Genomic DNA, 14,475 nt, shown 5'->3' with positions numbered 1-14,475 from the left:
AAATAATTATTAATCTATTTAAATTGAAATTTGTATTTGTAATCAAATAAATAAATAGTTTAATAGTTGACAGCTTGAAATGATTGGTAACACTGTTGTCGTTTTTCTTCCATCATCAAATTATCAATTTCGGCATTTTAGCATTTTTAGCTGTACTGTAATCGTTTTAAAGAAAGTACAGATCAATTTTGAATTATTAATTTATAAGTTATGTGTTTAGAATAACATACCGTGAACTGTGATCATTCTATAACACCTTTGCGCAAAACTGACAGTACTTTTTGTTGAAGACAAAATCTAACCAAAGGAGTACTAATTAAATCAGCATTTTAAATTTGATCATCACGGAGATACCCGTCCTAACATTGCCCCATGGGGGTTAAAAACATCGCAGTCCCAGATGGGCTGCACGAAAAATGGGTAATTGCTTTGGTAAATGTTTGCCCACATCGGATACATCAAAAACTCTTCGAAACTTCACTATACTTCAAGGTCAGGGTAACGGAGTTGAATTTTCTTTTTTGGTAGACAATGTAAGTATTCATATTTTTCAAAAAAAAATATTGTATAATGATCTTTAAAATATGGTATCAGCGTTAAAATTACTGTTGAGACTGATTTTATTTAAAATAAAATTAATATTTTATTGATTATAAAATTTTATTTCAGAACTCAGCAACTCATCAAAGAATTAAAAGGTAGTTAACCCTTATTAGATTTATTCATTGTATGATTTTTAATGCATTACATGCTTTCTTGGAAACAGGACTTTTTTATCTCGTTTATTTGATAAAAGAAATGATAATAAGCAGGTATTTTTTTTTAACAGTTTGACTTAATTTCAACTGTGATCAAATCAAATTTTGTTTATTATAGAAACCTGTTTTGGATTTGGTAGATGGATTACTGAACCCCCAAGTAACTGCTTATAGTAGACTGAATGAATCACAGCGCCTTCCATCAACAGGGTATGATTTGCAACTTATAAAATAATAGTTTCTAATTTTTTTCAACATTAGATCTTGCACTAGCAGAGATATTCAGCTCCAGTGCTTAGATGCACGAGCATTGTTATCAAGAACAGCTACATCCACACCTGTAAGTTCCCTAGATCTAGAGTGGGAACATGAAACCATCCCAATTTCAGTAATCCATGATCCTTCAGGAAGTTCTTGGTAAGATGAAAATAATTATTATATACCATTCACGATTATTTCAAATTCGGACTATCTATGAAAATCTGACATTTTAGTTGGCAGTATTGTGATTTGTCTTAATAAATCTATTTTAGGTTATAATTCAACCGAATACTGCTCCCAAGTTGTTACATTTTTTAAATAATTGAACGCATTAGGAACAATAATCGTAAAATTGTAATTGAAATGAAACAAATTCTTATTAACTAAATTAATGACGGAATTGACAACAATGCGAATAATTAAAAACGAAACGTCATATGACAGGACCTGACGCCAATCTAACAAAAAAATATCGCGGCCTCCTGCGTGTTTAAAATAATCGTGAATGGCATATATACTCTGTACGCTGATGATTGCACGTTTTTAAATTCTTGTTCCAAAACATAATGCAGTGAAAAATACTAAACTCTCCATCTCAGTTGTTTCACGTTATGTAGAAAACCGCTGTAGCCTTGGAGATTAATTCCCCCCTGCAGCATTTTCATTTTTCACAGCTGGCTTGATCATTGTCTTGTGTCATTATGAAATTGTAATTTTGAAATTTAACACGTCGTTAAAATAGTCGACGTTTTCAGTTTTCATTTACCAATTCTTCGCTGGTTTATCGCTCCGCCTTCGCGCAGATATTTCCAAGGTCAAAACCCATGAGAGATTGAAAGACCTCTATCCCTCTATCTGTGTCTACTGTCTGTTTTCTGTCAAAAAACGTGCAATCTACCAGCGTACGGAGTTTAGATGTTTGGTTATTTTAGTTTAACCAATTGTTGAAATATAATTATTTTAGGACTGCACTTCCTGAGGATTTCTCTCAATATCCTACAGAGTCAAGTCCACAAAATACAGCTCCTGCATTAAACAGTGATTCTGATTGGTCACGAGTATCATCAGCTAATTCCTTAGAATGGGATAACGTCCAAAATTCTATACAAGCTAGTCCTCCAATGTCAGAAGTTGATACTGACACTCAGATGCTGTTAAGTGAAATAGAAAGACTAACAAGTCAAACATTACGTGAAACAGGCCATGATCTGTTCAGCTGATTCCAATCACTTAGGAATGTGGTAAATTAATTACAATTTATTTATAAATTATAACTAGCTATAGCGTGACTGATGTGATGAGAATAAAAATAAATTTTATTCAGACTTTGTACATTTTTATGGTGTTTTTTATTCACATCACTTAATAAACCAAATCAGGTTTTTCAGCGTAAAGTAACCACAAATATATGTACCATAACTGACTAATGGCTAGTTTTATAGTCTTCACAAATGTTATCATGATAAGTATAAATATATAAAAAAATCACGTAATATCAATGTTTCATGATTTATTTATGTATATGTCACGGTTGTTATAGTCAGAATAGAATAGTAACAATGTGGTTATAGAGGCCTATGAGAATGGTTGTTTTTAAACAAATCCACCCACAGAGGTTGTGCTTTTACATTGTTATGATTGATTAATTGATGAAATTATTTCTGTAGATATATTATTGCAATGATGATTAAGTAATACAAATTCTAAATAAAAAAAACTGCCTTTTCCAGTTTATTTAAATAGTGTATATAAATTAGATTTTTATTGTACAGTCACGGCCACGGAATTTCGTCAGTCGTTGTCATTCAACTGACATTAGCTGTAAAACAGGTTTTATATACCGGGTGATCAAAAAGGACTGTTTAAGTTGGCAGTACAACTAAGAAAATTTTATATTTCGGTTATTTATAACACTGCAACCGGGTATGTTTTGTTGGTTTATTTGACAAATATCTGGTGTAGGTATAGCATTAACAATGACAAGCCATCAACAACAGAAAATTACTCCTGTTATACGATTTAAAATACAATTCAGTGTTACCAACTTAAACAGTCCTATTTGATCACCCCGTATTTCTAACCCCACATTGGAATTTTTGACTTGGATGTCAAAAACGTTACTGTAGTGGAACTATGTAACTCGGAAGAAAGAAACAAAAAAGAGGGAATTTCCTAGTGGGACTATGTAGCGATGTTTCTACGACGCGTCGGAAATGTTCGGGTCTGGAAAGAAGTGTTATACTACCGTGAGAATTTGAGCTGAAAACATTCGGTTTTGTGAATATTTTTAGAGGAATGTTATTTTATTCATGGTGACTTTTCGCCTGACGCGCCTGTCAAACGTAATTTCGATTTCGAATTTCGTGATTGAATACGATTTAAATTTAAATATGAATAATTTTTTAAATTGTTCAGTTATGAAGTGTCCAAAAAACATTACTACACTTGAAAATAATTGATATCATATTGCTTGCACTAAATCCAAAATGCACGTTAAAAGCGTGTGAAACCGTATACACAGGCTTCTTTTATGACTTTATTTAGAATAAAATGCAAATTTCCAATAGTATTGTTAAATTGATGGAAGCTTCCGGTGGAAATTTAAGAAAAAATCACATTAATAACAAATCTTGTCAGAAAGAAAGCCCTCATGTTCCACAAGCATATCAATTACAGAATATGTACAATATAATGTATAGGTATGTATTATATTATACTTATATTTTTTTATTGTACGTAATTAACAGAGTAAACATAATTACATAAAATATACAAAACATATATTAATTTATCACTGTTAAAATTACAAATCAAATATTTTTCAAGAATTTCTGTGGTGCAGTTTTACCGGAAATCGGCAAATAAAAACGTAGAGCCACATCTATAAATTGCATCATGCATAACTCCATGTTTCATTGTTGGATTAGGTAGTCCGGGTCCGGTCGTCCGGTAGTCAGTTTAGTGACACGAACCGCACTATACACGTAGCGTGCACACGACAAAGAACGACAACTTGGAAAGACTAGTGAGGGTGGAGGGTCTATCTATTTTTCTACGCCCGAACTCTGCATCGGCTCGTCCGGTGATGCACGATTCTAGTTACATGGTAGCGTCGTGGAGAATAGACAGGAAAGACAGGAAATTTCTTTCTATCCGAGTTACATAGTTCCACTGCTGGTGTCATTTTGATTTTTATTGTGCGTGACAGAATTTCTGTCACAAAAATTTTGAATGTCAGTCATAATGACAATAAAGCTTAAGCTACACAAGCTTTTTCGAATTGACAGTAAAATAATTGACGAAATTCTGTGGCCGTAAGTGTATATGATTATTACCCACTGATTATTTTGAAAAACTTAAAATTTGTTGCTTTTATGGCTGTTTGCACCGACGTTCCTTATTTTTAAACCAAGCTTTACACCAATTGTTTCGATCATTTTAATAATTGTAACCAACGCTTTAAGCTCTTCTTAATTTTAAAATACGACGGTGAAAACAACAATTAGAAAATTATTTATATAAAAAGCCTTACAAATTTCAAATTATTTAAAACTGTTGTAAAATTTATTGTTAATTATTCATTAAGTAGTCAAATATCAAAAATTAATTTTTCTACTTTTTCGCAATAACAGTACAACTGAAAGCAATTCTTAAAAGCACTGTTTGCAGAGAAGCTAAAGATGGAAAAATTAATTAACAGGCGGGACCAAGAATTTGCTTTTATAGTGAAGAGGCCCTTTAAGTGCGCTGTTAGATAGAGAAGCAAATTGCAGGAGTTGAATTATTATAATTGATGCCAATATTACTCATGATCTGTGTTGTATTGAGAGCACACAATCAAAAACCATTTTATAATTTTAATATTATACAATTTGAATCGCTAACACTTTTTTGGATATTATGTTTACAGTATAAATTTTATATTGTTTGTATTTAACATGTTCCAAGTATAAAATGATCACTATTACACTAGAAATTAATACTGACTTTTTTAAATTAAAACTTTGGATGTATTTAAACATTAATTTTATTTACTCAGCCTAATTTATGTAATCAGATTTTTAGACTGTTGTAAATACACACATTTCATGTATACATATCACCCCTGCAGAAAATAAAAATAGTACCCATGTAACAGTTATTTTATTGTATCTCATGTTGAAAACTGAAATTTGTGTAACAAGAAAATTCATTGGCCAAATTATTTTTGTGCTGTGGTTTAAAAGAAGTTTGTTTTAAATCCAAAAGACGTTCAACTAACTGTTGCATTACTGCACCTAAAAGTTTAAAGATTTTATCACAGGAAACAGTAATATTTAAAACAAATACCTGTACATAACATTACTCTAAATTTTGTGAGAAATTTAATTGTGACTGCAGTTTTTGTTAAACATTCTTCAGACAAAAAAGGAGGATCGGCAATAACTAGATCGTAATAGTTTGCCTTGTCCCTTGGTACACTTAGCGCTAATTTGTAGTCAAAATGAACAAAATCTTCACCATACACTGCAAATCTTCTGTCATATTCATACAACGTCACTGTAAATATTGTTTATTATTTTTATATAATGGAAACTTTGAAGAACGGAACAGTTTAGCAGCTTATTTTGAAAAAAAAACATTAACTTTTATATAATTATACAGTGCATTTTTTTTAACTGTTGCCATAGGGAATTGCATGGTAAAACTTACACCCCCTGTTAACTTTTGTTCTGATGAAAATATTCAAACCATTTTTGGAACAAAGTTGGAAGATTTTTTAAACTATCGAATAGATTACAATTCAATATCCTAAACTGTCAAAAAAGTTGTGAAAAAAATATTTGTTTGTACCACGCCGGATTAATAGTACGTCGAGCGGCCGCCAGAATAGCGTCCTTGTCGGCTCAACCAGCAACTGCCTATCCCCACTTTTAATTTTTGTCAGTTTCATTTAAAAAATAAATAGCGACGAGATCTTCTCGTGGCTATGATTAAATTTCTTTATAAAAAAAACAAAACGTAGAAACGTTAACGCACAAATAGGTAATTCTTCACTTTAACTAATTCTGGAATTTTCGCGTTTTTTCTGGCTAGATAGCCTCAGGACGTCCTCCTACATCGTTTCCCACCAGTCAAACCTTGTGCAAATGAAAATTTTCCTTACCCTTTAGTTATACTAAGACTTGGCGCGACCTTGAAACATAACAAGAGAGAAAAAAAGGCATTTGCACAAGGTTTGAATGGTGGGACACGATCTAGGAGGACGCCCTGAGGCTGTCTAGCCAGAAAAAACGCGAAAATTCCAGAAGTACTTAAAGTGAACAATTACCCACAAATAATTCAACAAATTAACAGAAATTATCAAAGCAATTGTTCGAAATGTTTTTCTTCGACTATTTTGTAAATGTCGCACTGTAATGGAATTTGGTCAGGTGCTGGTTGAGCCGACAGGGACGCTATTCTGGCGGCCGCTCGACGTACTATTATTCCGGCGCGCTTTAAAATATTTTTTCACAACTTTTTCGCCAGTTTAGGATATTGAATTGTAAACTATCCGATAGTTTAAAAAATCTTCCAACTTTGTTCCAAAAATGGTTTGAATATTTTCATCAGAACAAAAGTTAACAGGGGGTATAAGTTTTACCATGCAATTCCCTATGGCAACAGTTAAAAAAAATGCACTCTATATAAATATGTATGTATGTAGAAACTACAATTAAATTTTAAAAAATACAGGGTGAGTCGGGAGGAATGGCCGAAACTCCATGAGTGCATTTACATGTGAAATAGTATATTAAAGAACGAGTTTTATAAGGGTTGATTTGGCGCACGAGTCTCAGGTGTAGAAAACGACCCGTAGGGGTGTTTTGTATGGGACGAGTGCGCCAATGCCCTTATAAAACGAGTTTTTTTATGTTATTTTTTAGAATTTGCATCCGTTTTAATTTTTAAATAAAAAAATTAAATCATCAAATTCTTGGGAATTTTGTATTATGTAATTGGTAATTCAAGGTAACGGATGCAACTACATCTGCAACATATGTTAAAAAGTAGAGTTTGAACATTAATATTGGAAGTTTTTTTGGTGTAAATGACAAGAATACACTGAAACATTGATAAAAAATTTCTTAAAGATCTATTAAACTACGAGTGCTTTAAGAGATAGCCATAAACGACTCCAAATTGAATACAATAATAGACCTATTAGAAACGCAGATTCTAAAAATAATGTTAAAAAACTCATATGTTCTTATCCGATTTTCATTTGTTTTCAAGTTATAGCGTAATTAAAAATAAAAAAATTTGCAAACATTAACATTTGCCTAAGTAAGCACGTTCTTTTATTAAATGTTAAAAAATACCGTCGTTGAGCTCTAAACATTTTCTGTTTCGTCTACGAAGGGCGCTTGTAGCTCTTCTACTTGCTTCAATGCTTCTCTTGGCTGAGTATTATTTTCTAATACGTCGAATTAGTACTTCCCGAATATTCACTTGTAGGGATCAAATTAATTTGTAATCGAGTCATCCATGGATTTGAATCCGTATGTCTTTTGCGATTGATATGTCGAGATCTAACCTGTGTTTCAAGCTGTGTTTATTGTAGCGTGGAGTTCAAATAACGACATACGATTTCGGATTCATGGATAACTCGATTACAAATTAAGTTAATCGCTCTTTACTTTGTACACTTTATTTTTCAACCGGCCAAATGTTTTTTAGCCTCAAACATGGTATACTCTGATTACAAAATGTTTTGGATGTGAAAACAAGCGAAAATTTGGATACATGTATCGAGTGTTCAATTGAAAAATTCATCAAGTACCTAGCCTTTGCATTTTTGACTAAATTTTTTTTGTAAAATTTTAGGTTAGATGTGAAAGCATTAAATCCACATTATTGCCTACATGGTCGACACGTTAGTTGCCAAAGATGTAATCTTCTTGGATAATCTGGTGGCTTCAATTCCTGCACTACTGTGACACGGTGGGGATAAAGATGTAAAGTCTTATGAAACATTGTGTGCGTTGTTCCAACAGAGATTAATTTACTGACTCAATTCTCGGATAGATGTTTTTGGTGCATTTAAATGCAATTAAAGTTCAATTCCACAGAAAACGATACTCAAATCAAAAAAAGACGTTACACTCGCAAAACACAACTAACATCTCTCAAAGAAGGCATCATCCCCTTTTCGCTCTATCTTCTTTCATAGCCAACTTGATGAACTTTTCATTTGAACACCCGTTAGAACGCTATAACTTGAAAACAAATTAAAATCGGATAAGAACATATGAAATTTTTTAACATGATTTTCACGTGTAAATACACTCATAGAGTTTCGGCCGTTACTCCTGACTCACCCTGTATATTAAAGATTTTTTCTAACACTAATAAAATGCATTCACGTTGTTTTGACATAATGGGAGGCCATCGAAATTTTGCATTTAATTTGGTCTGTTGAATTAGGTGGTGTTTTTCTGAGTTTGAGGTTATAAACAGCGTCAATGCTAGTGCATTGTTGTCAGTTTTACTAGTTTTGCAATAGAAAAATACTCAGACATTCAGCAACATGTCCGCATGTCAGGTACTATTAGGGGCAAAAAAAAGTGGGACATCAACATCACTTTTAATATGAAATGACCCTTATCTGTTTCTAACCCTACTTTGAATTGATTGACGTTGTCATTATGGATTGTAGGTTGTAGGGAATTAGTGTAAGTAAGCACGTAGCGAATATTTATTTAATGCAAAGTCCAAATCAAATCTACCTTTATCAAAAGAAGAGGGGATTTGGAAAAGGAAAATAAGAGTATAAAATAAATTTTTAAACTGTCAGTTACAATAGTGTCAAATTTCTATGACAATAATCACAGGCAAAATGACAATAAAACTTGAACTACATCGAATTTTTCAAAACTGACAGAAATTTGATGTCCCACTTTTTATGCCCGCAAGAGTACAATCACGGCCATCCAAAAGTCAACGTTTTTTTAAAGTAGTTTGATTTTTACTTTAAATCATAGGCGTCCTAATATGTCACAGTTTGACACTAGCGTTAAAAAGATGATTGAAGTTATCTTTTTTAAATGCTTATCTCATTCCGATTCAGACAGTTAGGGCTATTGCAAAGCTAGAAGAAAATTGGCCGTTAGCTGCTGTGGCGAGAGAATTACATTGCAATAAGACTTGCATCTTCAATATAAAGAGACGTTGCCAAGAAAACAGGCTGCACGAACGTCAATTACACTAATTTAATCGAACGAAAAATACGGAAATTTTCGCAAGCTGTCGTTCACTTTTGGATGGCCGCGATTAGTTGGTTGCAAAAAAAAAATGGGAAACGGAAATTTTCCTAATGTAAATTTGCAATTTAGTTTTTATGGCCTTAGTCATTTGAAATTACTTTAAAACTGTACTTATATCACAGATTAAGGACTGGCAAGATACGTCACTCCGAGCGGTGCCTTTGATGTTTCCAGCCGTTCCTCAGTGACCTTGAACTTTGGTGACGGAAATCAAACAGCGTGTCCAACGTTAAAAAAATTAATCATGGCTCCCCAACCCCATAGAGAAAGCGTGAACACCGTTCGTTTTGGAATAATTTCTGAATTCATTAAAATTTCTGATAAGATGGTTAGTGTTACAAAAAATCTTGAATCCAACACGTGTTTTATAGTTTAAAAATCTTGGTCTATTAAACTACAACCTCAATTTTTAAACTGTCTATAAAACACTTGTTGTCTTATAAATATTAGTAGTTTATTTAATGAGTTCGTGTGTAAACTGGTCGTTTTAAAATGGCCCACTCGTGCCAAAAAAAAAAACCTATTTACACACGAACGAGTTGAATACAATTAAAATCTTTAAAATTAGCTTGAGGTTTCGTTCTGACAAGTTGTGACATTTATCAATAATGTTTTTTTTTTCACTACTAGTCTTAGAAGGCGTCATTATTGACGGAAGTAGAATTTCTCCTAGTAGATAACAATTTTTCATTATTAACCAGTGGTTAATAATGAACAGCCGCTACCTAGCAACGAAAGATTTTCTTTGATTTCATTGGTTAACGTAGACAGATGATTTTCAATTTTCATAGCAACCGTTGAGGGTTTTAACGTATCTAGTAATGACAAAAATAATTTTTTGTGCGAATGAATTATTTTCCTTGCCGTTTAGTTACATGTACAATGGCCGGCAAAAAAAGTTAGCCATCATTTAAATGTCAGTGTCAAAAAAGCATTAATTACACATTTGGATTTTGACGTGACACAAAAGTCTAATTTTTTTTGCCGGCCATTGTACCTGCTTATACTAATAGTCCAGTCAATAGAGACATAAAAATGGCTCCACCTTGCAAAAGGTACAGAAAAGTTTATACTTGGCAGGTATCTTCTATTAGGCTTATTATTCATATTGCCGAGTTTGCGACCTTGGGGGGTTGTCGCTCGCCCCGCCATACATTTCTGCGATTATTTCCTTATCCGTGCGAGATACGTCTATCTAAGTTATTATGAAAATTGTAGAGAGTACAATTCTCTACATTTTTTGTTGTTTATGTTTTTTTTGTCAGATCAATAGTTTCGTAGTTACAGCGTGTAGAAATCGAGAATTTCTATTATTTTTGTACTTTCTAGTCTTTTCCACACCACCACAGAGGTAGAGTAATAGGGTGCGTTTTTTTTTTTACGTAGTGTCCCCGGTGGGCATAGTCCACGATGCAGTAGAAGTTTACTGTTTTACTCTTTTTGATCTCTTTGTAACGTAGACGGATCCAAATGATCTGGATCGATCGGTTTAGATGAGCTGAATTCATCAGAGTTTATGAATTCGAGAACACCTCTTGAGAATTTTCCTCTTGTTCCTCAGGGTCATCATCATCATCATCAGGATCATTTGGCGTTTACCTGTTTCATTAGTATACACGTTGGAGTCCGATATTCCCGTAGACGGACAAACAATAAATGCTCGATTTCTACAGGCTGTAACTACGAAACTATTGATCTGACAAAAAAAAAAACGTAAAGAACAAAAATTGTAGAGAATTGTATGTTCTACATTTTTTGTAAGTAGTTAGATATACGTATCTCGCACGGATTATGAAATAATCACAGACGTTCCAGAATCTGAAGATCAAGACGAACAAATACCTGAAATCAATGAATTTCTATTTTGGCAAACGCCAGATGAGGAACATTCTCAAGAGGAATTCCCGAATTCATAAACTCTGATGAATTCAGCTCATCTATACCGTTCGATCCAGATCATTAGGGTCCGTCTACGCTACAAAGAGATCAAAAAGTGGAAAACAGTAAACTTCTACTGCATCGTGGACTATGCCCACTGGGGATACCACATAAAAAAAAACGCACCCTATTGCTCTACCTCTGTGGTGGTGTGGGAAAGAATAAAAAATACAAAAATAAAAGAAATTCTCGATTTCTACACGCTGTAACTACGAAACTATTAATCTGACAAAAAAACATGAAGAACAAAAAATGGAGAGAATTGCATGCTCTACATTTTCTATAATAACTTAGATAGACATATCTCGCACGGATAATGAAATAATCGCAAAAATGTGATTTTGCACCCCTATTCTCCAGTATGGCGGGGCGAGCGGCAACCCCCCAAGGTCGCAAACTCAACAACATTAATAACATGCCTGATAGAAGATACCTGCCAAGTATAAACTTTTCTGTACCTTTTGCAAGGTAAAACTCCCTATTGATTGGACTATAAGACATTGGCGCGACCTTGAAACACAACAAGAGAAAAAAAGGCATTTGCACAAGGTTTGGATGGTGGGAAACGATCTAGGAGGACGCCCTGAGGTTGTCTAATCAGAAAAAACGCGAAAATTCCAGAAGTAGCTAAAGTGAACAATTACCGAATTTTCTCCCGTGTGAACACGTTTTTTTTTGTTCAACAAGCCCCTAAAGGTTCCAAATCTCTTAAAATCTTTAAAATTAGTTTGACATTTCATTTTCACAAGTTATTGCATTTATTAAAATCCGTTCACATGGGAGAAAATTCTCAAATTCTGACAGTGTCGAACAAAAAAACATTATTGTCACCTCTTAATACCACTTCATTTACCTGTTCCTTCATTGCTCATCTTGTTTTTTAGCTTCTTATAAAGACTTGGGCATGAAATAAGGGCAACTTTACCATCAGGCCCTACTGCTTCTACAGCTATATTTACTATTTCTTCAATTGTTTTATCATCATACCAAAACTGACTTAATTGCTAGAATGTTGCCTTTGAAATTTAAAAAGCACCTAAATACAACTTTAAAATACCCAATCTTCATCTAATTGTACATTCTCATTAGGAGATGATACAAATCGTTTTTCCTTTTCCTCTCGTTCTTTGTAAAATTCTTGTAAAGCCAAAAATGTGCTTGCTGACAGTTGAGGAACATCATCTTCTTCGTTTGACATTTTAGGATAGGGTAATCTTAATCTTGCACATACGGCACGGGATCTCAGATGTAAACAGTATACACATCTTTGATACACATACTATACACCAACACAACACCTAGACCTAGGCGCGAGAATGCATAGCATGCATAGCACATAGCCTAAGCACGCTACGCCCCTAACTGTTTAAGCGCGGATTTTAAATATTGAAAATTAAAACGCCGATTACACCCGACCTGACTTGAGCTGACCTGAAAAATGATGTGACAACGTCCTTATATCGAAAATAACTATTATTTTGCACGTTTGAACCTGATATCTGGGGCCGCCGCAATTTTGATCACCGAGCGGCGCACGCTGTGCCAGTGCTTTGGCTATGTGTTGATGTGTTGAACGTGTGTTGAAGTTCCGACCACTTCCGACCCTCTTCCGACTGCGTCAAATGAATACAAGGTTGCCACGTGTATTTTTAGAGAGCGTTAATTTGAATAAAAACCCAAAGTTTCGAATATAACGGTTATTATTTATTTTTTAAAATGAAATAAAAATATTTCACTCTTAAATTGAAACATGTACAGCGTGATCAACAATGACTGAGTCTGTTGGCAATGAAACAATTGAAAATACTGGTGATTTTTGTCTAGTAATTGGCACTGACCACGCACTGACCGGATTTTTTAACTTGAGATGACATTAAAAACATTCTTGGTTATGCAGGTTATGTTTATACTATTACAAAAATTAACCTTCGTTGGTAAATTTTAAATTTGCCAAATTTCATTGTTACCAACAGACTCAGTCATTCTTGATCACTCCGTATTAAGGGCCAGTTTCATAATATGTTTTAAAATTAAAAATTGGTTTAAAGTGCCTTTTATTTTAAAGCCTAGAATATCTCCCTTTAATTTGATAATAATTATTTAATAAACTAGTTTGTTAATGAAAGCGATTAATAATCGAAACTGTTTAAAGCCCGAACGAGTGTAGAGAGTGAGTGCCTTTAATAGTTTAGATTATTAATCGCCCATTAACAAACGAGTTGATTACAAAAATTTTTCGTTGACCGCAAACTTTTTTTTTGTGACAAAATTTCAAATTAAAGCCAAATCAAACCCAATTTCATCTTTTTCGATAAAGATGAGATCTTATAAAATACATTCATCCTTTTTTTGTCCTCAGGGTAGGCGATTTTTAAATTTTTCAACACTTTCTATTCACTTTTCCACAATTTTCCACATTCGCATTAAATTTTACGTAAAAATCACGGTTGCTAAGAAAACCTAGTTACCTTTGAAAAATATGACATGCGAATTATAACCAAAAAGGTCGGCTTTTGAAAAAGTGAATTCGTAATTGGGCAGTTATGGAGCTATAAAATATAGAAAACCCTGCTGCAGTGTTAGTAAGTGCAAACAATGCATGTTCGAGGTTGTTTATACGTACATCAAAATATCATCAAAACGTCAAAATCGCAAAAATCGTTGATTAATGAAAAATAGAGTTTATGTTATGACATTGACAAAACTGCCCGAAATTTTTGATTTATTAAAAATTACAATAGTCAGCAACCAAGTATACAGTCAGAAACTTTTTTGCGTGAACTGTGATGTCATCTACGATTCTGCATCGCAAAAGCAGCTTCTATAAAAAAAAAAATATATGTAAATTTTATATCTACGTCTTTAATTTATTTCTATCGGCACTGTGCCTTTAATCATTTTAATATCCTGTAACATCTGATCTTAATGAGTAATTTTACACTTACCTACATTTTTTCTACGATTAAATATGTAAAATTTGTGTAAGTACACTCTTGAATTCTTGATTTAAATTAAAATGCTTAACCGTTTTTAACGTTATTCCGATGTAAATTTACACCGTAATATGGTAATATAAAATATATATGATCATCATTATTAATATTTTGATCATCAAAAAAAATAACTGTAATTGCGATTCGATCATACCTGCTCCAGCCGCCAACAACTTCCTTCGTTACACTCATTAAAAAGTGTATCTGCGCTCTTTGTTGCATCTTTTGCTGGGCGTT

At 33.2% G+C, this 14,475-nt stretch overlaps 2 protein-coding genes across 3 annotated transcripts; one reads left to right on the top strand and one right to left on the bottom strand.

Annotated features, from left to right (window-relative positions):
* The first annotated feature begins 50 nt into the window (after nt 1-50).
* On the top strand, nt 51-5,154 carry LOC138136786 (uncharacterized). Of its 2 annotated transcripts, XM_069056094.1 has the most exons (7): nt 51-533; nt 670-698; nt 767-812; nt 877-968; nt 1,020-1,175; nt 1,984-2,260; nt 4,689-5,154. In XM_069056094.1, the coding sequence occupies exons 1-6, from the start codon at nt 417-419 to the stop codon at nt 2,237-2,239; spliced, it is 696 nt and encodes a 231-aa protein (XP_068912195.1). In that variant the 5' UTR covers nt 51-416; the 3' UTR covers nt 2,240-2,260; nt 4,689-5,154. The 2 variants fall into 2 exon arrangements, with proteins under 2 accessions (XP_068912195.1, XP_068912187.1); XM_069056086.1 differs by having other exon boundaries at nt 1,984-5,154.
* Nucleotides 5,146-12,866, bottom strand: LOC138136799 (EEF1A lysine methyltransferase 1). The gene is made up of 5 exons (XM_069056106.1): nt 12,738-12,866; nt 12,303-12,676; nt 12,099-12,249; nt 5,349-5,558; nt 5,146-5,296 (listed from the first exon to the last, which is right to left on the bottom strand). The coding sequence occupies exons 2-5, from the start codon at nt 12,441-12,443 to the stop codon at nt 5,163-5,165; spliced, it is 636 nt and encodes a 211-aa protein (XP_068912207.1). The 5' UTR covers nt 12,444-12,676; nt 12,738-12,866; the 3' UTR covers nt 5,146-5,162.
* Between the last annotated feature and the right edge of the window lie 1,609 nt (nt 12,867-14,475).

This window comes from Tenebrio molitor, chromosome 1 (genome assembly GCF_963966145.1).
Source record: "Tenebrio molitor chromosome 1, icTenMoli1.1, whole genome shotgun sequence".
NCBI lineage: Eukaryota > Metazoa > Arthropoda > Insecta > Coleoptera > Tenebrionidae > Tenebrio > Tenebrio molitor.
The sequence above is the reverse complement of the archived record's forward strand: the minus strand, read 5'-3'. Positions and strand labels throughout refer to the sequence as shown.